Genomic DNA, 27,641 nt, shown 5'->3' with positions numbered 1-27,641 from the left:
ATAACAGCTAGCTAGATAGTATCTTGGATTGCACACACATGGGACACATTCGTTAGCTGTTTTACTCGGCTATATACATTTTGTCTAGCTAGTAACAACTGCAAATATTTCATCATATTGTCATATTCTATGACAGAGTATATTTTACTGTCTGCTAACGTTAGCCCCCTCATGTAACTGTAACGTTAAACTGTTGTGTTCTTTCAGGCCTCGAAGCATGAAAGCCCAGAAACGCAAATCGAGCACCCCAGAACCACGGCCCATGCGTTCTAAAGCCTTAAAGAGGGATGAGACAACCTGTGCCCCCCAGATCTCCAATGGTGGTCCACTCTGCACACTCTCTGTTAACAGACATATCTCAATTTCCACCCCGGCTAAGGGAAAGGGCTGTGGGATGACGGTCACAGATGGGCTGTCACCAATGAGACACTCTCCCAGGTTCAAGCAGAGGACCATTGCTTCAGGTACGAGGGATGAGAAAAGGAAGGGGGAATGGAGAACTAGAGAAAGGGATGACAAGTAACGCATAGTGTGTTGCTGAGATATGAAGGGATGTGGGAGTTTATGTGCAAGGGCATTTCATTGGTTTTACATTTATTGGTTTTACATGCTTCAGTGGTGGGAATGTGATTAACTCCTATCTCATTGTGAAATCTTTGTTTTGTGTCTGCTGCAGGCCAGCTTAAGAATGGGGAAGATTGTCAGCTATCTCCCAGCCCCTCTGAGGCAGAGGAGGAGGACACAGAACTGGGCCTGGTAATCACCTTAGGTGAGCTTCTCAACTCTGCTTCTTGTGACACGCCGATTTAAACAAGAACAATTTCCAAACCCCCCCCCCCCTGCCCAGACAACCCTCAGATATCATATTCAAAACTGCAATAATTTCTCTTCACCGTATGGCGAAATTAGTATAATTGCAGGAAATTAGCTGTAAAGCCCCCCAAAAAATATCTTTGCCCTGTGGCATTTAAAAAAAAAGATTTGCATGAAATTAGTTATTAATTTGCTAAATCTTCTCTCTGCCCCATGACAAAATATGTAGAATTGCAGCAAACTTGCTTTCCAAACCCCTTGGCAAAATGCTTTCACACCCCTTGGCAAAATGTGTGGAATTTAAGGAAATTAGCTCTCTCCATTGTCAAGAGTGGGGGCTGCTAAAATGTTTTGCTCCCAACAATTTCACTTAGGGCCCCCAAAAGTCTAGGGCCTGCTCTGACTGCATGTGTGGGTATGGATGTTGGTATGCAGACCCGTGAGCCACTGCAGCCCATCATGAGGAGTTCAGATTTATTCTGGCCCCCATCCCCATCAAAGTTGCTTATCCCTTCTTTATAGGAAGTGGACATACCCACCATTTTGGAAACACTGAATCTGATTTCTAGTGTATGAGAATTGGGTTTCTGTTTTGATGTGCACAAATTCATTACTTCTGTCTGAAGATGGAGAGGATTGTGGGGGCCAGAGGCTGTCAACGAGGAAGAGCAGCTCGAAATTGAAGAGCACTTTAGACAATGGGCAGGAAGAGGGACACTCCGTGGCTGGAAAAAGGTCGTCGGAAGATTCATCCAGTGACAGTGAGGAGGATGAGTTTGAGCAGCTGGATATGGATCTGGAGAGGAAGTCACAGCAACACAACTTGACTTCTGTCAACGTACGGACCATCCTCCATGTGAGTTACCTGGAGTCTCAATCCGGGCAAAAGAGGGGTTAATGCTAACTGCTAAGTATTAACGTTAGTGTTGAACATTTTTGACTGACACCTGTGAATGTTGCCCTCAGGAGGTGATAACCAACGAGCATGTAGTGGCCATGATGAAAGCAGCCATCCAGGAGACGCAGGACCTACCCCTATTTGTAAGCGTCAACATACAGCAAGTTATACTGACAGTACAACTCAGAAATTGGTTGCTGATATCACTTGCAAGTTTTTAATAATTTCTCTCTCCTCTGCCTGAATTATGTTTTTATCTTCTATTTGCATCCCTCAGGAGCCCAAGATGACCCGCTCCAGACTGAAGGAGGTGGTAGAAAAGGGGGTGGTGGGTTTCCAGTAACACAACTTGCAGCTAGCTACCTTTTAATATTCTGTCCTGGATTCATCTCAATAGTCTAAAGCGGCTTCCTCTTCTCTTGCAGGGGATCCCCACCTGGAATATTTCTCCTATCAAAAGGGCCCTTGAAGTGAAGGTATGTCTCTGTCACACATAGTGCTAGTGTCATGTCAAATACTTTATTACTCCTCACTGTTGTTTCATCTCTGTTGCTTTCTCTCTCTATTTCGCTCTTTCCCTCTCATCTCGCTCCCTGCTTCCTCTCCCCAGCCCCCCCAGTTTGTTGACATCCCTCTGGAGGAGGAGGAGGACTCCTCTGATGAAGAGTACTGCCCCGATGAGGATGAGGAGGATGAGACTACAGAGGAGGTGAGAAGAGCATTTTCAATCAGTCAAAAGTGTGTGCTACGTGACTACGATGTCATGCCTGTGACATTGTCGTTTCAGATGTTTTGGAGTGATGTGGACAGCACAGCCTCGTCCCCACGGTGTGCCCGAGGGGCGAGGCCCAGGACCCCTGGACACTCTGAGTGTGAAGAGGACAGATTTGACAGTCCCAGACAGGTAACACACCGCACCTCTGCATTTGGCCTTTGATTGAAAGTTATTGAAATAATTGGGGGGGAAAGAATGCAATTATTATTTTATTATTTTTTTGTCACAAGTACAGTGAAATGCCTTTCTTGACACCTCTAAACCTAACAATGCAGTAATCAATACAAATGTAATACTAAAGATAACATAAGGTAGAACAACAACATACGAGAAATATAAATAAGAATACAAGAAAGTATGTTAACATACTATATACAGGGTCAGAGTTAACTGAGTTAATATTTACAATGTGCACTGGATGAGTATGAGTGTACTGTAATGTTGGTCTTGGTTTATGTTTAGAAGCCAAGGCAGCCCAGACATCTGAGGGTGGAGACTGTTCCTATGGGGCCCCCTCCACCCCCATCTTCCACTGGCCCCTCCCGGCCCCTCAGGGCCCAAGACTGTACCTTCCTGGAGAAGCTTCACGCAGTGGAGGAAGAGCTGGAACTCAGCCCCATCTGCACCGAATCCTTCCAGGTACTGAAACTGTTAAACTATTAATGGGTTGCACTTCCGTCACTTAGTCGCATCGTTGCCATTGTTAAGAACTTAAGAACTTTCTACAGACGCCACAGCCATATTGGTCCCCGACTGATGCCAAGTCATTTTGGACGGGGGCTAATGCCTATTTAGTCTAAATTACAATACAGTGGCTTGGAAATATGATGACAGTGCTAAAGTAGGAAATAATTAGTCAAAAACAACTTTTCCATCATTATGTCGTCGAACTTACTTTAGAGAGAGGGCAATGTTTCCATTAGCTAGCAAAGTTTGTCAAAAATAGCTAGCAATGCTGGCTAGCTAGATAAAGTTATACTGCATCTAAAGTCAATCTGGCGACATCACAATTATGACAAAAGGTTTTCCTACTAATTATTTGCCTCCTTTTGAAATGTCATAGGGTTTTCAAGCAACTGTAATGCTCTTTTGATGAAGTCTTCATCACCGCCATTGACAATGCATTGAGTAGAACGTTCATTCGGTCATCAGTCCTCAAGAGAATGTTCAAAACAATACTGTGACGAAACGTTCAACCCATGAATACTAGCAGACTATTCAGCTATACCAGGAAATCACCTGACTCTTATCAGGACCAATGTCAATGTGAATCTCTTTCTTCATTGGTTCCATCTCTCTGTTTCCAGCCTCTGACTGGAGGTGCAGGGTCTAGCCTGGTGGCGTGTCGTACCCGCTCCAAACGGACCCTGAGGAACGTGCCCCTAGGCAAGCTGGAAGCGGAGCTACATGCCCCTGACATCACGCCTGACATGTACGACTACAGCTTGGCCCTGGAGGACCGCGACTGGAGCGAGTGGCTGCAGGGCCTCATGACATCCGACATGGAGAATGAAGGTTAGGATTCAAAGAAAGGGATGATGAGGGAGGATTCAAGGATGGGCGGTGTACTATTGAAATGGAATGGTCCAACCATGTAGAAACCAATGCAACAGGATTTTACATCATTCTCAAAAATGGGCCATGAATTCAGTTTTTCCTGGAGCAAATACTTCATTAGTGAAATACACAAAAAGTTGGCACTCCTCCAAACACTGAAAAGTGTGAAGCAGGTAGACTTGAGACAGGTGGAGCTGCATTTAACCTGTGTGTGTGTGTGTACACGTTTTACGGGAGATGTGTGTGTGTTGCTGGTTTAATTGTTCTCTGTTTGCTCTGTCATGTTTTGCTCCTTTTGACTCCCCCCTCCCCCCACTGCTCTGCTCCTGTTTGTCTCCCCCACACTGCCTCATCTTTCCCATTTCGTCTTCACTGGTTATTGTTGTGTGTGTTGACAGCCATTTTACCCTTAGGCCACATACCTTTCTTAACTTTTAAACAGTTTAAAATAACTTTTTCTGTCTCTCGCGACCTCCACCTTCTCTTTTCTCTCTCAGAAGAGGGTGATGATGATGACGACCCAGAGTATAATTTCCTGGAGGATCTGGATGAGCCTGACCGAGAGGACTACAGGAACGACCGGGCCGTACGCATCACCAGTGAGTCTCTGTAATATTGTTTCCATACATCAACCCTAACCACAGATATATATATATATATTCCATTTTGTTCAAGGGAAAAAATCAAAAAAACAATTTTCTTTCTCCCTCTTTCAGAAAAGGAAGTGAACGAGCTATTGGAGGAGCTTTTCGAGACGGTGAGGAGGATTATGGGATCATATCTGCAAGTCTCTCTTTAAAAAAAATCTCGTTCTGAATCTCACTCTTTTTACCCCTTCAGTTCCAGGATGATGAGCTAATAGTGAATGGGCAGGATGACGATGGGCACGAAGAAGATGAAGAGAGGGAGGAAGCTGCTCCACCCCCGAGTGCTCCGCAATTCAACGTTCCACAAGCCATTCGGTATGATTCCACCCTGACCTGCTCCCTATTTCTCTCGGGAAAGGGCTTTCAAAAAGTGTACCGCCAACCCAGTAAGTAAGTAGCCTTGAGCTGGAACAGCTTGTAGGAGCAGATCTCCTGTTTCTGTAGCATGAGGCAGCTTGATGTACGATTAGACCCCCTGGACAGGACGCTAGTCTATCGCAGGGCCTTACCCCCAATCTATCTCCTTAATGCTGAGTGCCAAGCAGAGGCGCATTGGTTGCTATTTTTACGGTCTTGACTCGGCCGGGGATCGAACTCCCAACATTCCGATCTCAGAGTGGACACTAACCACAAGGTCACTGAGTTGGTCCACTAACCCAGTACCTCATATTAATAATGATAGAGCTTTTAATGCGGCGCAAACAACAAGATGAAGCAACTAGACTTTTGAGATGCGCTTAAAATGCCAACTGTTTCATAAAATAGCATTATGATGAGCCAAATAATCCATTGCTTCCTGGTCCTCCTTGAGTCAACAGTGCTATCTATCCCAGAACTGAATGGATGTGAATGTGTGACCGTTTAGCTCACCCTTGCTTTTTTTCTACAAACACGGTCCTCCTCTTGTTGACTTTGTGCTGGTTGCTGAGCCAAATTGGCCATCTGTCGTATGTGTTATGAACAACTGCAGGATACGTGACTGTAGCCGCTCATGCGTTATACTTGTTTACATTTTTTTATTTCACCTTTATTTAAGAGAAAAAGTTGAGAAAAAGTTCTCATTTACAACTGCGACCTGGCCAAGATAAAACAAAGCAGTGTGACAAAAACAACAACACAGAGTTACACATAGGATAAACAAACGTACAGTCAATAACACAATAGAAAAATCTGTATACAGTGTGTGCAAATGAAGTAAGGTGGTAAGGCAATAAATAGGCCAATAGTAGCAAAGTAATTACAATTTAGGAATTTACACTGGAGTGATATACAGTTGAAGTCGGAAGTTTACATACGCCTTAGCTAAATACATTTAAACTCAGTTTTTCACAATTCCTGACATTTAATCCTAGTAAAAATTCCCTGTTTTAGGTCAGTTAGGATCACCACTTTATTTTAAGAATGTGAAATGTCAGAATAATAGTAGAGAGAATTATTTATTTCAGCTTTTATTTCTTTCATCACATTCCCAGTGGGTCAGAAGTTTACATACACTCAATTAGTATTTGGTAGCATTGCCTTTAAATAGTTTAACTTGGGTCAAATGTTTTGGGTAGCCTTCCACAAGCTTCCCACAATAAGTTGGGTGAATTTTGGCCCATTTCTCCTGACAGAGCTTGTGTAACTGAGTCAGGTTTGTAGGCCTCCTTCCTCGCACACGCTTTTTCAGTTCTGCCCACATATTTTCTATAGAATTGAGGTCAGGGCTTTGTGATGGCCACCCCAATACCTTTGTTGTCCTTAAGCCATTTTGCCACAACTTTGGAAGTATGCTTGCGGTCATTATCAATTTGGAAGACCCATTTGCGACCAAGCTTTAACTTCCTGACTGATGTCTTGAGATGTTGCTTCAATAAAACCACACAATTTTCTTGCCTCATGATGCCATCTATTTTGTGAAGTACACCAGTCCCTCCTGCAGCAAAGCACCCCCACAACATGATGCTGCCACCCCCGTGCTTCACGGTTGGAATGGTGTTCTTCGGCTTACAAGCCTCCCCCTTTTTCCTCCAAACATAACGATGGTCCTTATGATCTAACAGTTCTATTTTTGTTTCATCAGACCAGATGACATTTCTCCAAAAAGTATGATCTTTGTCCCCATGTGCAGTTGCAAACCGTAGTCTGGCTTTTTAATTACGTTTTTGGAGCAGTGGCTTCTTCCTTGCTGAGCGTCCTTTCAGGTTATGTCGATATAGGACTCGTTTTACTGTGGATATAGATACTTTTGTACCTGTTTCCTCCAGCATCTTCACAAGGTCCTTTGCTGTTGTTCTGGGATTGGTTTTCACTTTTCGCACCATCTCTAGGAGACAGAACGCGTCTCCTTCCTGAGTGGTATGACGGCTGCGTGGTCCCATGGTGTTTATACTTGCGTTCTATTATTTGTACAGATGAACGTGGTACCTTCAGGCATTTGGAAATTGCTCCCAAGGATGAACCAGACTGGAGCTCTTGGCTGATTTCTTTTAATTTTCCTATGATGTCAAACAAAGAGGCACTGAGTTTGAAGGTTGGCCTTGAAATACATCCACAGGTACACTTCCTATTTACTCAAATGATGTCAATTAGCCTATCAGAAGCTTCTAAAGCCATGACATAATTTTCTGTAATTTTCCAAGCTGGTTAAAGGCACAGTCAACTTAGTGTATGTAAACTTCTGACCCACTGGAATTGTGATACAGTGAAATCTGTCTGTTAACAATTGTTGGAAAAATTACTTGTTTCATGCACAAAGTAGATGTCTTAACCGACTTGCCAAAACTATAGTTTTTTAACAAGAAATTTGTGGAGTGGTTAAAAACGAGTTTTAATGACTCCAACCTAAGTGTATGTAAACTTCAGATTTAATGTGCAGATGAGGATGTGCAAGTAGAAATACTGGTGTGCAAAAGAGCAGAAAAACAAAAACAAATATGGGGATGAGATAGGTAGTTGGTTGGATGGGCTATTTACAGATGGGCTGTGTACAGCTGCAGCGATCGGTAAGCTGCTCTGACAGCTGACGCTTAAAGTTAGCGAGGGAGATATGTCTCCAACTTCTCCAACAAGTGATTTTGCAATTCAATCCAGTCATTGGCAGCAGAGAACTGGAAGGAAAGAAGGCCAAAGGAGGTGTTGGCTTTGGGGATGACCAGTGAAATATACCTGCTTGAGCGCGTGCTACGGGTGGGTGTTGCTATGGTGACCAGTAAGCTGATATAAGGCGGAGCTATACTTAGCAACGACTTATAGATGACCTGGAGCCAGTGGATTTGGCAACGAATATGTAGCGAGGACCAGCCAACGAGAGTATACAGGTCACAGTGGTGTATGGTATATGGGACTTTGGTGACAAAACGGATGGCACTGTGATAGACTGCATCCAATTTGCTGAGTGTTGGAGGCTAATTTGTAAATGACATGGCCAAAGTCAAGGATCGGTAGAATGGTAAGTTCGGCAGCATGAGTCAAATAGAAATGCAAAATAGGAAGCTGATTCTAGATTTTACTTTGGATTGGAGATGCTTATTAATGTGAGTCTGGAAGGAGAGTTTACAGTCTAGCCAGACACCTAAGTATTTATAGTTGTCCACATATTCTAAGTCAGAACCGTCCAGAGTAGTGATGCTAGTCAGGCGGGGGGGTGCAGGCAGCGATCAGTTGAAGAGCATGCATTTTCCACGGAAGGAGTGTTATATGGTGTTGAAGCTCAATTGGAGGTTTGTTAACACAGTGTTCTAAGAAGGGCCAGATGTATACAGAATGGTGTCGTCTGCGTAGAAGTTGATCAAAGAATCACCCGCAGCAAGAGTGACCTCATCGATATATACAGATAATAGAGTCGGCCCGAGAATTGAACCCTGTTGCACCCCCATAGAGACTGCCAGAGGTCCGGACAACAGGCTCTCCGATTTGACACACTGAACTCTATCTGAGAAGTAGTTAGTGAACCAGGTGAGGCAGTCATTAGAGAAACCAAGGCTGTTGAGTCTGCCGATAAGAATACGGTGATTGACAGAGTCGTAAGCCTTGGACAGGTCAATGAAGACGGCTGCACAGTACTGTCTTTTATCGATGGCGGTTATGATATCATTTAGGACCTTGAGCGTGGCTGAGGTGCACCCGTGACCAGCTCGGAAACCAGATTGCATAGCAGAGAAGGTACGGTGGGATTCAAAATGGTCGCTGATCTGTTTGTTCACTTGGCTTTCGAAGACTTTAGAAAGGCAGGGCAGGATGGATATAGGTCTGTAACAGTTTGGGTCTAGAGTGTCTCCCCCTTTGAAGAGGGGGATGACCGCGGCCGCTTTCCAATCTTTAGGAATCTCAGACGTTACGAAAGAGAGGTTGAACAGACTAGTAATAGGGGTTGCAACAATGGCAGTGGATATTTTTAGGAAGAGAGGGTCCAGATTGTCTAGCCCAGCTGATTTGCAGGGGTCCAGATTTTGCAGCTTTTTCAGAACATCAGCTGTCTGGATTTGGGTGAAGAACAATCAGAGGGAGGGGGAGGGGGGGGGGCTTGCTTGGGCCAGTTGCTGCGGGGGGTGCAGAGCTGTTGGCCGGGGTTGGGGTAGCCAGGTGGAAAGCATGGCCAGCCGTAGAGAAATGCTTATTGAAATTCTCAATTAGTGTGGATTTATCAGCGGTGACAGTGTTTCTTAGTCTCAGTGCAGTAGGCAGCTGGGAGGAGGTACTCTTATTCTCCATGGACTTTACAGGGTCACAAAAATGTTGGGAATTAGTGCTGCAGGATGCAAATTTATGTTTGAAAAAGCTAGCCTTTGCTTTCCTAACTGACTGTGTATATTGGTTCCTGACTTCCCTGAAAAGTTGCATATCGCGGGAACTACACTGCTCAAAAAAATAAAGGGAACACTTAAACAACACAATGTAACTCCAAGTCAATCACACTTCTGTGAAATCAAACTGTCCACTTAGGAAGCAACATTGATTGACAATAAATGTCACATGCTGTTGTGCAAATGGAATAGACAACAGGTGGAAATTATAGGCAATTAGCAAAACACCCCCAATAAAGGAGTGGTTCTGCAGGTGGTGACCACAGACCACTTCTCAGTTCCTATGCTTCCTGGCTGATGTTTTGGTCACTTTGGAATGCTGGCGGTGCTTTCACTCTAGTGGTAGCATGAGACGGAGTCTACAACCCACACAAGTGGCTCTGTTAGTGCAGCTCATCCAGGATGGCACATCAATGCGAGCTGTGGCAAGAAGGTTTGCTGTGTCTGTCAGCGTAGTGTCCAGAGCATGGAGGCGCTACCAGGAGACAGGCCAGTACATCAGGAGACGTGGAGGAGGCCGTAGGAGGGCAACAACCCAGCAGCAGGACCGCTACCTCCGCCTTTGTGCAAGAAGGAGCAGGAGGAGCACTGCCAGAGCCCTGCAAAATGACCTCCAGCAGGCCACAAATGTGCATGTGTCTGCTCAAACGGTCAGAAACAGACTCCATGAGGGTGGGATGAGGGCCCGACGTCCACAGGTGGGGGTTGTGCTTATAGCCCAACACCGTGCAGGACGTTTGGCATTTGCCAGAGAACACCAAGATTGGCAAATTCGCCACTGGCGCCCTGTGCTCTTCACAGATGAAAGCAGGTTCACACTGAGCACATGAGCACATGTGACAGACGTGACAGAGTCTGGAGACGCCGTGGAGAACGTTCTGCTGCCTGCAACATCCTCCAGCATGACCGGTTTGGCGGTGGGTCAGTCATGGTGTGGGGTGGCATTTCTTTGGGGGGCCGCACAACCCTCCATGTGCTCGCCAGAGGTAGCCTGACTGCCATTAGGTACCGAGATGAGATCCTCAGACCCCTTGTGAGACCATATGCTGGTGCGGTTGGCCCTGGCTTCCTCCTAATGCAAGACAATGCTAGACCTCATGTGGCTGGAGTGTGTCAGCAATTCCTGCAAGAGGAAGGCATTGATGTTATGGACTGGCCCGCCCGTTCCCCAGACCTGAATCCAATTGAGCACATCTGGGACATCATGTCTCGCTCCATCCACCAACGCCACGTTGCACCACAGACTGTCCAGGAGTTGGCGGATGCTTTAGTCCAGGTCTGGGAGGAGATCCCTCAGGAGACCATCCGCCACCTCATCAGGAGCATGCCCAGGCGTTGTAGGGAGGTCATACAGGCACGTGGAGGCCACACACACTACTGAGCCTCATTTTGACATGTTTTAAGGACATTACATCAAAGTTGGATCAGCCTGTAGTGTGGTTTTCCACTTAAATTTTGAGTGTGACCCCAAATCCAGACCTCCATGGGTTGATAAATTTGATTTCCATTGATAATTTTTGTGTGATTTTGTTGTCAGCACATTCAACTATGTAAAGAAAAAAGTATTTAATAAGAATATTTCATACATTCAGATCTAGGATGTGTTATTTTAGTGTTCCCTTTATTTTTTTGAGCAGTGTATTTGATGCTTGTGCAGTACGCCACAGGGTGTTTTTGTGCTGGTCAAGGCCAGTCAAGTCTGGAGTGAACCAAGGGCTATATCTGTTCTTAGCTCATTTTTTTTTTGAAAGGGGCATGCTTATTTAAGATGGTGAGGAAAGCACCCAGGCATCCTCTACTGACAGGATGAGGTCAATATCCTTCCAGGATACCCGGGCCAGGTCGATTTAGATAGGCCTGCTCGCAGAAGTGTTTTAGGGAGTGTTTGAAGTGATGAGGGGTGGTCATTTGACCGCGGACCCATAATGGACGCAGGTAATGAGGCAGTGATCGCTGAGATCCTGGTTGAAGACAGCGGAGGTTTATTTAGAGGGCAAGTTGGTCAGGATGATATCTAAGAGGGTGCCCATGTTTACGGATTTGGGGTTGTACCTAGTAGGTTCTTTAATAATTTGTGAGATTGAGGGCATCTAGCTTAGATTGTAGGACAGCCGGGGTGTTAAGTATATCCCAATTTAGGTCACCTAGCAGTACGAACTCTAACGATAGATGGGGGGCGATCAATTCACATATGGTGTCCAGGGCACAGCTGGGAACTGAGGGGGGTCTATAAAAACAGTGAGGGACTTATTTCTGGAGAAATGGATCTTTAAAAGTTGAAGCTCGAACTGTTTGGTCATAGACATGGGTAGTATGACAGAACTCTGCAGGCTATCTCTGCAGTAGATTGCAATTCCGACCCCTTTAGTAGTTCTGTCTTGACGGAAAATGTTGTAATTGGGGATGGAAATTTCAGAATTTTTGGTGGCCTTCCTAAGACAGGATTCAGACATTGCTAGGACATCAGGGTTGGCAGAGTGTGCTAATGCAGTGAATAAAGCAAACTTAGGGAGGAGGCTTCTGATGTTAACATGCATGAACCCAAGGCTTTTATGGTTGCAGAAGTCAGCAAATGAGACCGGCTGGGGACACACAGGGCCTGTTAACCTCTACATCACCAGAGGAACAGAGGAGGAGTAGGATGAGGGTACGGCTAAAGGCTATAAGAACTGGTCGTCTAGTGCTTTGGGAACAGAGAATAAAAGGAGCAGATTTCTGGGTGTGGTAGGATAGGTTCAGGGCATAGTGTACAGACAAGGGTATGGTAGGGTGCGAGTACAGTGGGGTTAAACCTAGGCATTGAGTGACGATAAGAGAGATTGCATCTCTGGCGGCGCCAATTAAGCTAGGTGCGGTCTCCGCATGTGTGTGGGGGTGGGACAAGTGGGCTATCTGAGGCATGTTGAGCAGGACTAGGGGCTCCACAGTAAATTAAAACAATAAGAGCTGCCCTAAACAACAGTATACAAGGCATATTGACATTAGAGAGAGGCATAAAGCAATCACAGGTGTTGATTGGGAGAGCTAAGACAACAGGTGAGACAACAACGGGTAAACAGCTAAGACAACAACAACAGGGAAATGGCGATAAATGGGCAGAGAGGGTCAGTTAGCTACACACAGGGCCTGAGTTCGAGGCTGGGGCTGACAGATAAACAAAATGAAGTACCGTGTTAATGAACAGTCCAGCAGGCATCAGCTGTGTAGCCGAGTGAATCTATCCATCTATGCCATTCTAGGAATTACTTGAAGTTACATACACACACACACCAAGGCCTCCCTTCGGGACAGAGCAGCATAGGGGTGCTGTATCTGCTTGGGTAGGGAGGCAGAGAAATGCTCTGGTGTTTTCTCTTCCTCTGAAGTGTCAGGAGGTGGACAGAACTCACAGTAGAGCTACAATCCACAGTAACACACAGAACTCACAGTAGAGCTACAATCCACACTAACACACAGGACTCACATTTGAGCTACAGCTACTCAGACTAACAAAAGACACACACACACCACTAACAAACTCACTTTGTGTCTCACACACACATACACTCCCAGTGTGCCAGGTTTTCAGTAGCTGGTTGGCACATGTGCATACTTTGATGTTTGAACTGTGACGTCTGTTGAGAGGTCTCTGTGTGTGCGATGTACAGTTTTCAGGCCACTTCTCTGAGCTGATGGGAGCAGAGAGCATTTTACTTCCTTCCAGCAACCCTCTACGCATGCACACGTTTGCGCCACTGTGTCCTGGTCCTGGCTGTAATGGGTGTCTCTAAATGTTAACGAGGCGGTATGACATGCAGAGAGACAGACAGGTTTTTCCACACTGTGGAGTAAGGGCTCTGTGACAGTGCTACCACTGATGACTCAGCAACGTTAGGGAAATTAGAGGAGGATAATAAAGGTGGGTAGAGAGGGTTAAGTCTCACCACTGTGATTTCAGTCTGCGCAAGCGGAGCTACGCTTTCGTCACATTCCAAAAGTTCAGTGCACAAAAGTACGTAGAGCTACGCAAACGAATCTCCATCAGATCCCCTTGTGTAGACTAGAGCCTTTTAAGCAGAATATTGCATAATCCAAACATATACTGAACAAAAATAAAAATGCAACATGTAAAGTGTTGCTCCCATGTTTCATGAGCTGAAATAAAAGATCCCAGAAATGTTCCATATGCACAAAGAAATTATTTCTCTCAAATTGTGTGCACAAATGTGTTTACATCCCTGTTAGTGAGCATTTCTCCATTGCCAAGATAATCCATCCACCTGACCAGTGTGGCATATCAAGAAGCTGATTAAACAGTATGAACATTACACAGGTGCCCCGTGTGCTGGGGACAATAAAAGGCCACTCTAAAATGTGCAGTTTTGTCACACAACACAATGCCACAGATGTCTCAAGTTTTGAGGGAGCATGCAATTGGCATGCCGACTGCAGGAATGTCCACCAGAGCTGTGAATTGATTTTCTCTACCATCCTGAGCTGGCGTGGTTACCATTAATTTCTCTACCATAGGCTACGTCGTTTTAGAGAATTTGTCAGTATGTCCAACTGGCCTCACAACTACAGACCACGTGTAACCACGCCAGCTCAGGACCTTCAAATGCGGCTTCTTCACCTGCGGGATCGTCTGAGACCAGCCACCCGGACAGCTGGTGAAACTGAGGAGTATTTCTGTCTGTAATAAAGCCCTTTTGTGGGGAAAAATGTATTCTGATTGGCTGGGCCTGGCTCCCCAGTGGGTGAGCCTATGCCCACCCATGGCTGTGCCCCTGCCCAGTCATGTGAAATCCATAGATTAGGGCAGAATTCATTAATTTAAATTGACTGATTTCCTTCTTTGAACTGTCACTCAGTAAAATCTTTGAAATTGTTGCATGTTGAGTTTTTATATTTTTGTTCAGTATAATTCCAGTCAAGTGTGTCTTCAGTCCCATCTCCCACATTGGCCACATGTACTGATATTTTTGGTGATAAAGCCTGCTAAATGACCATAATCGAATACCAGCCAGTGTCCAGAGGTTTGGGATGGAGAGAAACCTGAAAGCAAGACGGCACAGCAGAGGTGTGCAGTGTTGAGGATCGTAGGGAGGACTACTCCCGACAAGGCTACTCTTAAATTGTTATTGAAATGTGGTGTGCTTTCTGGCGCCACATGACTATCTTAGATTCACCCAATGGGTACTTAATTTTGGTAGTAGTGAAGGAGTAGCTAGCTAGCGACACCTAACGTTACTACGGAGTCCATAAACTGCAGTAGCTGAGCTCAAACTTCATCCGAGCCCTACTATGGAGAAGCCACACAGACGGAAGGGACAGTGAGACACCTTGATGACACAGTGCTGCCTGCCTGGCCATCTTTGCTTGCTCTCCCCTTACGACCACCTTTCTCCGATGACCACTCAAGCCATGAACTTTCCCCACCCTCTCAGGACCTTCCATCTCATGAATGATGTTTTTCTAAATTGCTTGTCTTTTTTATGCTTTAAAGCACTCTGAGATGATTTATGCAATGAAGTGCTATAAAAGTTGAACGTATTATTATGTCATCAATATGATTATTATTCCCTTTCCTGACCCCTGCCCTCTGATCTCTGCAGGTTTCAGGAGCCACTGGCTAACATGCTAACAGAGAGGCGGCGTACTGTGAGGGAGCAGATGGAGGCTCTGCAGCAGAGGAGAGCCCTCCAGGAGACCCCTGGCCGTTCCACCCCCACCGTCACGGTATCACCCCCCATGGTGCTGCTGCCACCTCTGCCCTGCCCCGTCCTCACGCTCGACCACACCCAGAAACTCCAGCTGCAGCAGCAAGTCCAACAGGTAGGTTGGCCCGCTCGTAAAACTTAAATGAGGAACTGAAGTTGGTGGAATATAACATTTCGATTTTCAAAGTTGCCTTATTATTGACACCAATAATTTTTATTATTTTCTAATTGTTGAAATATTGACACATGACACTGTTAGACTCACTGACCCCCACCCCCCCTTGCCTGTTTTGTCTGTCTCTGTTCAGCACATACAGCTGCTGACCCAGGTGCACCTGCTGTGCAGCCCTGTGGAGGCCTTGCACCACAAGGCCCACACCACCAAACAATACCTGGTGAGTTACTGATTCTCGCTCTCTCTCTCTCTCTCTCTCTCTCTCTCTCTCTCTCTATATATATATATAGAGGTCGACTGATTATGATTTTTCAACGCCGATACCGATTATTGGATGACCAAAAAAAGCCGATACCAATTAATTGGCCGATTTAAAAAAAAAAAAAAAAAAAGATTTTTTTTATTTGTTTATTTGTAATAATGACAATTACAACAATACTGAATGAACACTTATTTTAACTTAATATAATACATCAATAAAATCAATTTAGCCTCAAATAAATAATGAAACATCTTCAATTTGGTTTAAATAATGCAAAAACAAAGTGTTGGAGAAGAAAGTAAAAGTGCAATATGTGCCATGTAAAAAAGCTAACGTTTAAGTTCCTTGCTCAGAACATGAGAACATGAAAGCTGGTGGTTCCTTTTAACATGACTCTTCAATATTCCCAGGTAAGAAGTTTTAGGTTGTAGTTATTATAGGAATTATAGGACTATTTCTCTCTACCATTTGTATTTCATATACCTTTGACTATTGGATGTTCGTATAGGCACTTTAGTATTGCCAGTGTAACAGTATAGCTTCCATCCCTCTCCTCGCCCCTACCTGGGCTCGAACCATCGCTCCACAAAAGCCGCGGCCCTTGCAGAGCAAGGGGAACAACTACTCCAAGTCTCAGAGCGAGTGACGTCACCAATTGAAACGCTATTAGCGCGCACCCCGCTAACTAGCTAGCCATTTCACATCGATTACACCAGCCTAATCTCGGGAGTTGATAGGCTTGAAGTCTTGCGAAGAGCTGCTGGCAAAACGCACGGAAGTGCTGTTTGAATGAATGCGTACGAGCCTGCTGCTGCCTACCATCGCTCAGTCAGACTGCTCTATCAAATATCAAATCATAGACTTAATTATAACATAATAACACACAGAAATACAAGCCTTTGGTCATTAATATGGTCGAATCCGGAAACTATCATTTCAAAAACGAAACGTTTATTCTTTCAGTGAAATACGGAACCGTTCCGTATTTTATCTAACGGGTGGCATCCATAAGTCTAAATATTCCTGTTACATTGCACAACCTTCAATGTTATGTCATAATTACGTACAATTCTGGCAAATTAGTTTGCAACGAGCCAGGCAGCCCAAACTGTTACATATACCCTGACACAATTTCACCTGGTTAATATTGCCTGCTATCCTGGATTTCTTTTAGCTAAATATGCAGGTTTAAAAATGTATACTTCTGTGTATTGATTTTAAGAAAGGCATTGATGTTTATGGTTAGGTACAGTCGTGCAACGATTGTGCTTTTTTTCCGCAAATGCGCTTTTGTTAAACCATCCCCTGTTTGGCGAAGTTGGCTGTCTTTGTTAGGAAGAAATAGTCTTCACACAGTTCGCAACGAGCCAGGCGGTCCAAACTGCTGCATATACCCTGACTCTGCTTGCACAGAACGCCAGAGAAGTGACACAATTTCCCTAGTTAAAAGAAATTCATGTTAGCAGGCAATATTAACTAAATATGCAGGTTTAAAAATATATAATTGTGTATTGATTTTAAGAAAGGCATTGATGTTTATGGTTAGGTACACATTGGAGCAACGACAGTCCTTTTTCGCGAATTTACACCGTATCGATTATATGCAACGCAGGACACGCTAGATAAACTAGTAATATCATCAACCGTGTGTAGTTAACTAGTGATTATGATTGTTTTTTATAAGATAAGTTTAATGCTAGCTAGCAACTTACCTTGGCTTCTTACTGCATTCGTGGTTAGAGCGTTGGACTAGTTAACCGTAAGGTTGCAAGATTGAATCCCTGAGCTGACAAGGTAAAAATCTGTCGTTCTGCCCCTGAACAAGGCAGTTAACCCACCGTTCCTAGGCCGTCATTGAAAATAAGAATGTGTTCTTAACTGACTTGCCTAGTTAAATAAAGGTGAAAGAAAAAGAAAAAAAACGATTTCCGTTTATGAAAACTTGAAATCGGCCCTAATTAATCGCCCATTCCGATTAATCGGTTCACCTCCTTATATATATATATATATATATATATCCTTCTCAAGTCCTAGTTTCTGTGTGCCTCCCACTCAGGAGGAGCTCCAGACGTTTGCCCAGCGTGAGGAGGCGATCAGGTCAGTCCGGGACCCAGGCTTCAGCAGCATCTTCAGGGCCTGTAACCTCCAGGGGGCGCTGTCTCTGGTCCAGGAGCAGGAGAGCTCTGTCTCGCCATCCGCTCCTTCTCCTCCAACCCCCCCTGCCAGGCCTCAAACACGCTCTAACAATGGTAATGAACTGGGAGGTCTGGTGTGTGTGTGGTTCATATGTAATGTGAAGATGTGAGAGTCTGAATTGTATGTACTAAAGATGGTATTGATAGCCTGTGTGTGTAGCTGTTTTGTGTTATCTATGTGTGTCAGAGGGTGGGTTTTGTGAATTGCGTGTAAGTGTTTGGTTGTCCCTGCAGTGCGTACATACCCTCTGCTGCATGCTGAGACGGCCTGGCTGCTCGCCACCCGCTCCATCTTCCTCTACCCAGAGCTCCTGCCCCACTGCAGCCTGGACCCCGCACTGCACCCTCCACGCACCAAGAACAACTTCTACACACGCGGAGAGGACAGGTACACGTGCACACACACACACACACGTTTACACATGCTGCACATCCTGTGTGGGGACACAAACTCCACAGGAGCTCATGTTAACAAACAAAAACAACCTGTTAAAAAAACAATCCTCATTTTACACACAGTCCCTGGTCAAAAATAGCCATGCCAAACGTGAGTATTTTGTCAGTGAGTTGCCTGGTCAGTATTGAGCTGAATATTAACACTTGAAGGTGTGTTACCCTTTGCTGAAAAGAGGGTCTCTCTCTAGCTATCTCCAAACCTATTCAATGACCATTCACCGACATAGTTAGAACTATGAGGGCCTATGTCATCTTTACTCCTACAACCAAGCATCAAATTTCTCCTCGCATGTTTGAATGTTAGACTCAAGACTAGATATTTACTCGCAATGTGGATTTTTGTTCCAGGCTCATTGTACTTGGGCTGAAGCACTTCAGCCAGACAGAGCTCCCCTACCAGCTCATGTGTCGCTACCTCATCCGTACCAAGAAGCAGGACCAGCTACGCTCCCGTGTCAAGGAGCTGTGTGGCCACAAGACATCTGACAACGCTATCAAGGTGTGGACCTCACAACTCATTAATGCTTATCACAGTCTTTCTCAATGTTTTGATCATGCCTTGATGTTATCACCTATTTCCATGTTGGGCTTTATCTGTTATTTTCTTCTCAGTTGTACTGTCAGCACAACATAGTTCCTGCCATGCAGGAGACCTGTGGCAGGGTGATGCCAGGGGAGGAGCGCCCCCCAGTGGAGAGAGAGATGTCCGTCATGCCCAACTGGCTACGGGTACAAACTCACCTACCACCACTCTCAGTATTTACTTATCAGAGAAAATGTAATTCTCCATTTTACTTCCCTTTTACTACTAATAGGTACTAATTCCTATGTAAATGGTTTCTCCTCTACAGAAGAGTCTACCATTCATCCACAGGGCGGTGATGGAGTATAATAAACCACATGGGAAATCCCCATCCAGAATACCTCCACCTCCTCCAGCACCTCCTTACACGTTCGCCAATGGGACGCGATATCCCCCATCTCTCCCTAGAAATGTCATCCTACGCCTACACCCCTGCATGAACTACAAAGGCGAGCGCCCACCCATCGCCCCTAAACCTCGTCCCTTCTACGCTTTCACCCATTCTGCCCCGCTTACGCCCCTAGCCAAAGCCCTGCCAGATACACTTCGCTTTCTGGCCCATGTTCCTGGACCTATCCCCTCACAAGGGGTCATCCTATTGGCCAAGGCCCCCAGCACTCCAATCCGAAGGGCCCTGCCATTGTCCCAGGCTCCTGTCACTCCTGCCCATGGAGCAGTGCCATTGGTTCAGGTCTTACCCTCCATCCCGGTGGGAGCCCCCCTCTTTGTGATGCAAACGAGTCCCAATCAAACAGAGAAAAAAACACCCTACCGGGCACCGTTTCGCAAACTGCTGCCCATCCAGCCGGCTACCCCAAATCCATCACCCCCACCCCCCTTGTTTGCTCTTCCAGCAGAGAATGGTGGTACTCCCTCATTGGTCACTAACTCAGCCCGTCGTGCCTGTGCTGCTCCAAGATTGGCCAAGCGGCCCTCACGCTCCACCCCTTCCCACCAGGACACTCAAGCTAAGACCAGAGCAGCTCTCGCCCGTACTCTGCCCAGGCCCCTCCTGCCTGCCCCACCCAGCTTGGAAGTTTCCCTGAACTATCCCCCCACACCTCCTGATAGCAGGCTCCAGCTAAAGTCTAGCCCTGTGTTCTTCTCTCACACGCCCTCCCCTCCCCTTAGCATCAAAACCAGCCCTATGAACCCCTCCCTCGACAATCAGAACAGCACCTGGGGGCAACCAATCCATGCAGAGGTCAAAGATGAAGTTGGTTTTGACCCATCCTTAACCTACTCCCAAAACCTTTCTGGATACACTCCGAACATTACTAATACAGACACTTTCACACTCCAGTCTAGCAGCTCCCATGCTATTATGTCTCCGTCAATCATCCAGAGCCTCTCAGCCCCTAAGAATGACCAGTATGTACTGGTACAAACTGCGACCCATGGTTCTATGCAAATGCTATGGGTGCCCAAACACTGCCTGGTTTCAAACGGGTCCGTGTCATCCAATGCTTCAGAGAATGGGTTTCACCGGTCTGAAAGCCTCCCGTTTGGTCTGTCGCCTGCACCCCAACACAATATTACTGGGTTAACGAATGGCATACCTTCCTGCATCTCGCCACTCACCACTTTACCTAATGGCACAATGGGCTACCAGCAGGCACTGAGTGTCCGGTTGCCCAGCAACAGTGTTCTGACCAGCGGAGATGCTTCCGGGTCGAGTTTAGAGGAGCAGCTGCACCGATTGGTGGAGGGATTACGGGAAGAGGGGGAGCTGGAAGAGAAGGAGGGATGGGGGGATGTGGAGGGTCCTCTACTGACACTTTCTGAGTCACCCTCTGGGAGCCCCTGCTCCAGCCTGGAAAGCCATGCTGACGCCCTGGAGAGAATGATGGTTGGTGAAATGGAGGGAGGGGAGGATGGGGTGGAGAATAACAGGATAGGGGGAGAAGAAGAGAGGAGAGAGGTGGGGCTAGAGAGGTGGTGCATGGCAGCTACATCAACGCACATACCTGACATACCACCTGAGAGAAATTGTGGTGAAGAGGATGAGAGAAGGGAAGAAGAGGAGGGAGATTGTGGTGTGCATGGCATGGGCATGCTGAGTGGAAGGACTGTAGCACAGGAACAAACTGGAGGAGGAGGAGGAGAGAAGAATGGTGGAGAAGAGGGTGACCAAAGAGAAGGAGACAGTGGAAGAGGGGGAGAGGAGGAGAGAAACGGAGAGAAGGGTGAAGATGGAAAGGGAAGTGGAGAGGGGGAAGAAGAGGGAGAAAGAGATGGAGGACAGAATGGAGGAGGAGAGAAGGATGGAGAGAAAGATGGGGATGGAGAGCAGGAGAGGCAAGGGGAGGAGGAGGAAGAGGAAGACTTTGATGACCTTACTCAGGATGAAGATGAAGAGGAAGTGATGTCATCAGCCTCAGAGGAGTCTGTTCTCTCAGTGCCCGAGCTACAGGTACGTAACTTAAAAGTTTAAGTCTGAATTTTTTGGCATGAAAGTAGCATAAGGTTACCTGTTCAGACAGCTAGCAAATGTTTCTATTTTTACAACATTCTACCTTAATATATCTAGAAAGTTAAGAATATTCTCTTCATTAGTTCTTCATAAGCCTGCTAACGGTCGCCCACCATCCATCCCACAGGAGACCATGAAGAAGCTGACATGGCTGGCCTCAGAGCGGAGGCTGTGTGACTCTGAGGAGGACAACTCTCCAAACTCCCCCACCTCACCCAACTCCCCCGTCTCCCAGAACTCCCAGGAGGAGAACTCTGAGGAGGAGGAGGGGCCCACCAAGGGGGAGGGGCTGGAGTCTGGGGACGGCGGGGTCAGTAAGGTCCCTGGAGAGGAGGACGTGCCCCCTGGGGAGGGAACCCCCAGAGCCAGTGGGAAGGGAGCTGGACGTGGCAGAGGTCAGTCTAGGGGTGATGGAGACCCACTACAAAATGTTTTCATGTTCTCAGAAATGGTCTACTAAGTATTCACTTCCATATAAGTACTGATTTTAATCCTTGTTTTGTATCTTCTCTCTTTTCCTGTGGTTGGGTACCCTCAGGGCGAGGCAGGCCTCCTCGCAGTCTGAGGCGTAGTCGTCGTCCGGAGAGGGACAGTAAGGACACGTCCAAGCTGCTGCTGCTCTATGATGACCACATTCTAGACAACGACCCCCTCAGAGAGAGCAAGGACATCGCCTTTGCACAGGCCTACCTCAACAGGGTAAGGAACAAAAATGGATTGTGTTTTTGTAATGTGGATTTTGAATCTCGGGTAGCATACTCTAAATGACATACTTCACAACAAGTTGCAAAGCATTAGTAGCAGTTATCCAATAAAAAGAAAAGGTTAACTTTAACTCTCGAACCCGTCTTCCTCCCTCAGGTGCGGGAAGCCCTTCAGGGCGTACCTGGTAAGGTGGAGGAGTTCTTGGGGCTGCTATATGAGTTTGAGCAGGAGGGTGAGGGGCGCAGCGCAGTGGAGCTCTTCTCCCAGCTCCGTCCTGTCCTGGGGGAATGGCCAGACCTCCTCAGAGACTTTGCGGCCTTCCTCCTCCCGGAGCAGGCTTTGGAGTGTGGCCTGGTAAGGATGACTTCACAGCCGCTTATCATTTCGTATTGGATATTTTCATAGATGCTTATTAAGGATCAGGCCCAATGTAACAGAGTGTTCACTAGAGGTCGGCCGAGGATGATTTTTCAACGCCGATAGCGATTATTGGAGGACCAAAAAGTGCCGATACCAATTAATCGGACGATTTTTTAAATATATTTTTGTAATAATGACAATTACAACAATACTGAATGAACACTTATTTTAACTTCATGTAATACATAAATAAAATATATTTAGTCTCAAATAAATAATGAAGCATGCTCAATTTGATTTAAATAATGCAAAAACACAGTGTTGGAGAAGAAAGTAAAAGTGCAATATGTGCCATGTAAAAAAGATAACGTTTAAGTTCCTTGCTCAGAACATATGAAAGCTGGTGGTTCAATATTCCCAGTTAAGAAGTTTTAGGTTATAGGAATTATGACGCGTCGACTATTTCTCTCTATACCATTGGTATTTCATATACCTTTGACTATTGGATGTTCTAATAGGTACTTTAGTATTGCCAGCCTAATCTCAGTAGTTGATAGGCTTGAAGTCATAAACAGCGGTGTGAATCAAGCATTGCTAAGAGCTGCTGGCAAACGTAGTAAAGTTTGAATAAATTCTTATGAGCCTGCTGCCACCTACCACTGCTCAGACAGACTGCTCTATCAAATATCAAATCATAGACTTAATTATAATATAATAAACACCGAAATACGAGCCTTTGGTCATTAATATGGTCAAATCCGGAAACTATCATTTCGAAAACAAAACGTTTATTCTTTCAGTGAAATACGGAGCCGTTCCGTATTTTATCGAACGGGTGGCAACCCTAGGTCTAAATATTGCTGTTACATTGCACAACCTTCAATGTTATGTCATAATTATGTAAAATTCTGGCAAATTAGTTCGCAACGAGCCAGGCGGCCCAAACTGTTGCATATACCCTGACTCTGCGTGCAATGAACGCAAGAGAAGTGACACAATTTCACCTGGTTAATATTGCCTGCTAACCTGGATTTCTTTTAGCTAAATATTGATATAAACTTGAAATAGGCCTTAATTAATCGGCCATGCCGATTTAATCGGTCGACCTCTAGTGTTGATATATAATTATGTTCAACAAAAATTATTATTTGTCTTGTAGCCTAACACATTGTAGTGAATCTGCAAAGTTCTCACTGCTGATAAAGCCATTAATACTCTTCGACTATGATGTTTTATGTCCTGTCCAGTTTGAGGAGCAGCAGGCATTTGAGCGGAGTCGGCGCTTCCTGAGGCAGCTGGAGATTAGTTTTGGGGAAAACCTTTCTCACTACCAGAAAATCGTACGTGCTCTGCAGGGGGGACCTGGCCTTAGTCCTGCCAGCATAGAGGAGGTATGTCAGTATTCTACACCATTCACATTAGTTGTCAGCACAGTAAACCAATGTTAAATCACCAGTGTAATCCACCTCTGTTTTCTACAGCTTAAAGCACAGATGTCCTCCCTCCTGAAAGGCCACACCCACTTGCAAGGGGAATTCTGGGTATTCTTTGACGAGCTCCGCCCACCCTCAGCCCGTCCAGGGCAGTTTGAAGAGGCTTGTTGGCCAGAGGAGGCAGGGGGCGGAATAGATGGAGGCGAGGGTGTTGGCTTGGGGTCAGGGGGAGGGGCAAGTGGTGGTTTTGAAGAAGTGACCCTCCCTGATCTAGAGGAAGAAGAGATTCCACCAATGACAGGTCGCAGCCGGAGGAGAAAGATGGGTTCTCATGGCATCTACAAGGTTTGAGGAAATGTGGACTGTGTCGTTTATTGATTTCTAATTGCGTTTGCAATTATGATTCTGATTTGGCTGGTTGTCTTCCTTCACAGGAGTGTGATTGGCCAGAAAAGGACTGCTTCTGCCTCTGTCATGGTGCCAGCCATGATGCCAAGCTTCGCAGACACAAGAGGAAAGGATGCTCTCGCTGCCATGGCAACAAGGTAGCTTCGTAGTCTAGTGTTTTGTTGTTCTAAACTACCTGTGTGAATAAAATGAGTTATGGAGATGACAGAATGTGACATGCGGTCTTCGCTCAGGCTTCCGATGGCATCCCCAGGGCGATGAAGAGCCTTGACCCCTTGTACCCCACGGCAACCAGCCCCACAGCCAACCTCCACATTGAGACAGGCGGGGAGGAGAGGGAGGAAGAGAGGGAAGATGAGAAAGAGGAGAGGGAGGAAGATAAAGAGGTGGACGCTGAAGTAAAAGATGAAGTCGACAGTGGGGCCAACAGTCCACATCCTGGTAAGAATTGCACTACCTATGCTGTATGAATTAAGGTTGTTGTCATTATTTGGTCAAAAGCAACTAAAGTAAAACCAATCTACATAAGTAATATGGCTGAAAATACATTGTATGTTGCCTATAGAATGCAAAACTTTAAAGTGCGACTGCCCCTAAAAAGCAATTTCTCGTTTTGAAAACGGCATTGTGGCATCGATAAGAGTCATAAAGTCAGTCTTGTCCAAAACTGAGATTTGCGAGATGATAGGAAAAAATGGTATGTCATGGAATGAAGGGTACTGTTTTCCTTTTGGGTTTATTTCAATCCTGCCCACAGCTGTCAGCATCCAAGTAATCATCAATTCGGAGCGCAGCTGCATACAAGCTGATTTTAATGCCTTTGGTCAATTTGGTTTGACTTTCAATATCCCTATGGGGCTAGTTGGGGACCATCAGTAAATGACAATGTACATGGACAAAATGTTTGTCAATGCTGCCAAGTTTCTATGACTTAAACGTCAAACCAACTATACATTTTAGAATTGCATATGCAAATATTGGAAGCATTTAATGAGACAACTAAAAGATGTGCAACATAAATAATTGTCCCATTTCCATTGTGTAATTCATTGACTGTCCCTAACTAGCTCCAGAGAGGCTATTCAATGTCAAACCAATTTTGCCACGGTCGCGAAATAAGTAGGCTAGCACTATCTAGCCTAGACGACTTCAAGACCTGGTCAAGTTATCTATACTGAACCAAAATATGAACGCAACATGCAACAATTTCAAAGATTTGACTGAGTTACAGTTCATATTTTGAAATCAGTCAATTGAAATAAATGAATTAGGCCCTAATCTATGGATTTCACATGACTGGGAATACAGATATGCATCTGGTGGTCACAGATACCTTAAAAAAAAAAAAGGTGCGTGGATCAGAAAACCAGTCCGTATCTGGTGTGACCACCATTTGCCTCATGCAGCGCCACACATCTCCTTCACATAGAGTTGATCAGGCTGTTGATTGTGGCCTGTGGAATGTTGTCCCACTCTTCAATGGCTGTGGGAAGTGGCTGGATATTGGTGGGAACTTAACACGCTGTTGTACACGTCGATCCAGAGCATCCTAAAAATGCTCAATGGGTGACATGTCTGGTGAGTATGCAGGACATGGAAGAACTGGGACATTTTCAGCTGCCAGGAATTGTGTACAGATCCTTACAACATGGGGCTGTGCATTATGCTGAAACACGAGGTGATTGGGGCGGATGAATAACACGACAATGGGCCTTAGGATCTCGTCATGGTATCTCTGTGCATTCAAATTGCCATTGATAAAATGCAATCGTTGTCTGTAGCTTATGCCTGCCAATACCATAAACCACAGCCACCGTGGAGCGCTCTGTTCACAACGTTGACATCAGCAAACCGCTCGCCCACACAACGCCATACACGTGGTCTGTGGTGGTGAAGGCCGGTTGGACAACTCTCGTTTGGCTTCAGTCATGGCTGCTGCATTTCTGAACGAGACAAAAATCTAGAGTCAAATCAGGAAGTTCAGCCCCCCTTTAAACTCTTTCACACGTTGCAGATAAACAACCATTATGCTTTTCAGAAAAGCATAGAGCCCCTTCATGGGAGGGTCCTGAGGAAGGCTCACTCCCCCTCACTGAGAAGGAGGATGATGAGGAAGAGTGGAAGGATGGGGAGAGAGAACACAGCCCCTCGCCAAAGAGGAGTAAGGGGGATGGAGAAGGCTCGGGGGTGTCTGATGGCCCCCCAACAGCCTTTAGCGGGGAGATGGAGAACCCCCTGACCCCCCTGCAGCCTTGTCCCAGCCCCTCTTCCGATCCCCCGGTGTGTGCCAAAAACATCTCCCTCACTGCCAGTGGGGAGAAGGTCATACTCTGGACAAGGTGAGAGAGACGAGCCTGAAAATGTTTGGTCTTTGTTTAATGTTTTAAAATGTTTTTGTTAAAGAGTGATAATCCTCTTTGGGTTACAGGGAGGCTGACCGTGTCATTCTAACCACCTGTCAGCAGCAAGGTGCCAATCAGAGTACTTTCCAGGCAATTTCCACCCAACTTGGCAATAAGACACTCAATGAGGTAAAGATTGTTTTTTTGTAAGCGAACTCTAAAAAATCCAACAGTAATACACTTGTTGAAAAGTCTTGGCTTGTGAAATTAACCCTCGTCTACTGACTCTTATCTCTTTCTTGTCCAGGTGTCTCGGCGGTTTCGGGACTTGATGCGCCTGTTCCACACCGCTGCCCGCCAGGTCAACTTAGAGGACGACGCTGTGACCACCGAACAGCAGACAGTCACAGATGAGGAGCAGGACTGAACTTGACAGATCCAACCCAAAAAGGACAGAACTAAGTTCAGATACTTCAAAGGAGAGGAGCAGAGAAGATACTTGACTGCAGTATATTCATACTAACCAGTTCAAGGCTGGTGAAATCTGGAAGCAACATTGAGGGCATATGAACGCTTTTAATAAACTCATATCAGAATCATCTGAGCCTTCACTGAGCTGAAGCAACACCAGCAGCTCGAAAGATAGCAGCTTTTCAATTTTGACAGAACCAATTTTGACAGTGAGCACTGTAACTGTACATCACTAATTTATTGAAAGAAATCCACCCTTTGTCTAAAAGTTATCACTCAAATGCACTACTGAGGGACGAGGGAACATAGTCTCTTAGTGTGGCAAAAGTTGTATAAATACTATTAATAGACAATTGGTGTTTAGTCCAATAATGTTTTTTTAAATACTTTTTTCAATTCCCTGAGTTGTGCATGTATGGCACAATATGGGAATTTTGCACGGTAATACTACCTGTACAAGAGTTATATATTTTAATACAAAATAAACGTAATTTATCCGTTTTCCTTTTTTGATTAATTCCTTTCGTTGATGACTGAGATGTTATAAGAGTGCAATCTCCAAGGCGCACATCTAGACGTCTACTAGACCCACACAGATGTTCCTG

General features: G+C 45.6%; 1 protein-coding gene across 4 annotated transcripts in view; it reads left to right on the top strand.

The window, feature by feature from the left end:
• Positions 1-27,540, top strand: part of gon4l (gon-4-like (C. elegans)) — a 27,942-nt gene extending 402 nt beyond the window's left edge. Inside the window, exons 2-31 of one of the 4 annotated variants that reach the window (XM_038994452.1) lie at positions 208-464; positions 677-769; positions 1,440-1,669; positions 1,780-1,854; positions 1,989-2,021; positions 2,137-2,187; positions 2,322-2,420; positions 2,499-2,615; positions 2,949-3,125; positions 3,794-4,001; positions 4,541-4,642; positions 4,760-4,800; positions 4,884-5,005; positions 15,069-15,288; positions 15,482-15,568; positions 17,667-17,859; positions 18,040-18,193; positions 18,610-18,760; positions 18,874-18,990; positions 19,113-21,257; positions 21,445-21,712; positions 21,856-22,016; positions 22,179-22,376; positions 23,630-23,773; positions 23,864-24,160; positions 24,250-24,360; positions 24,457-24,664; positions 26,238-26,562; positions 26,652-26,754; positions 26,873-27,540. In XM_038994452.1, the coding sequence (XP_038850380.1) occupies positions 208-464; positions 677-769; positions 1,440-1,669; positions 1,780-1,854; positions 1,989-2,021; positions 2,137-2,187; positions 2,322-2,420; positions 2,499-2,615; positions 2,949-3,125; positions 3,794-4,001; positions 4,541-4,642; positions 4,760-4,800; positions 4,884-5,005; positions 15,069-15,288; positions 15,482-15,568; positions 17,667-17,859; positions 18,040-18,193; positions 18,610-18,760; positions 18,874-18,990; positions 19,113-21,257; positions 21,445-21,712; positions 21,856-22,016; positions 22,179-22,376; positions 23,630-23,773; positions 23,864-24,160; positions 24,250-24,360; positions 24,457-24,664; positions 26,238-26,562; positions 26,652-26,754; positions 26,873-26,992 (6,607 nt within the window). In that variant the 3' untranslated portion in view covers positions 26,993-27,540. Of the gene's footprint in view, positions 1-207; positions 465-676; positions 770-1,439; positions 1,670-1,779; positions 1,855-1,988; positions 2,040-2,136; positions 2,188-2,321; positions 2,421-2,498; positions 2,616-2,948; positions 3,126-3,793; positions 4,002-4,540; positions 4,643-4,759; positions 4,801-4,883; positions 5,006-15,068; positions 15,289-15,481; positions 15,569-17,666; positions 17,860-18,039; positions 18,194-18,609; positions 18,761-18,873; positions 18,991-19,112; positions 21,258-21,444; positions 21,713-21,855; positions 22,017-22,178; positions 22,377-23,629; positions 23,774-23,863; positions 24,161-24,249; positions 24,361-24,456; positions 24,665-26,237; positions 26,563-26,651; positions 26,755-26,872 lie in introns of all 4 variants that reach the window. The other 3 variants (XM_038994453.1, XM_038994451.1, XR_005477013.1) reach the window with 3 other exon arrangements.
• The last annotated feature ends 101 nt before the right edge of the window (positions 27,541-27,641 follow it).

This window comes from Salvelinus namaycush, chromosome 5 (assembly GCF_016432855.1).
Source record: "Salvelinus namaycush isolate Seneca chromosome 5, SaNama_1.0, whole genome shotgun sequence".
NCBI lineage: Eukaryota > Metazoa > Chordata > Actinopteri > Salmoniformes > Salmonidae > Salvelinus > Salvelinus namaycush.
This window is presented reverse-complemented; position numbering and strand designations above follow the sequence as displayed.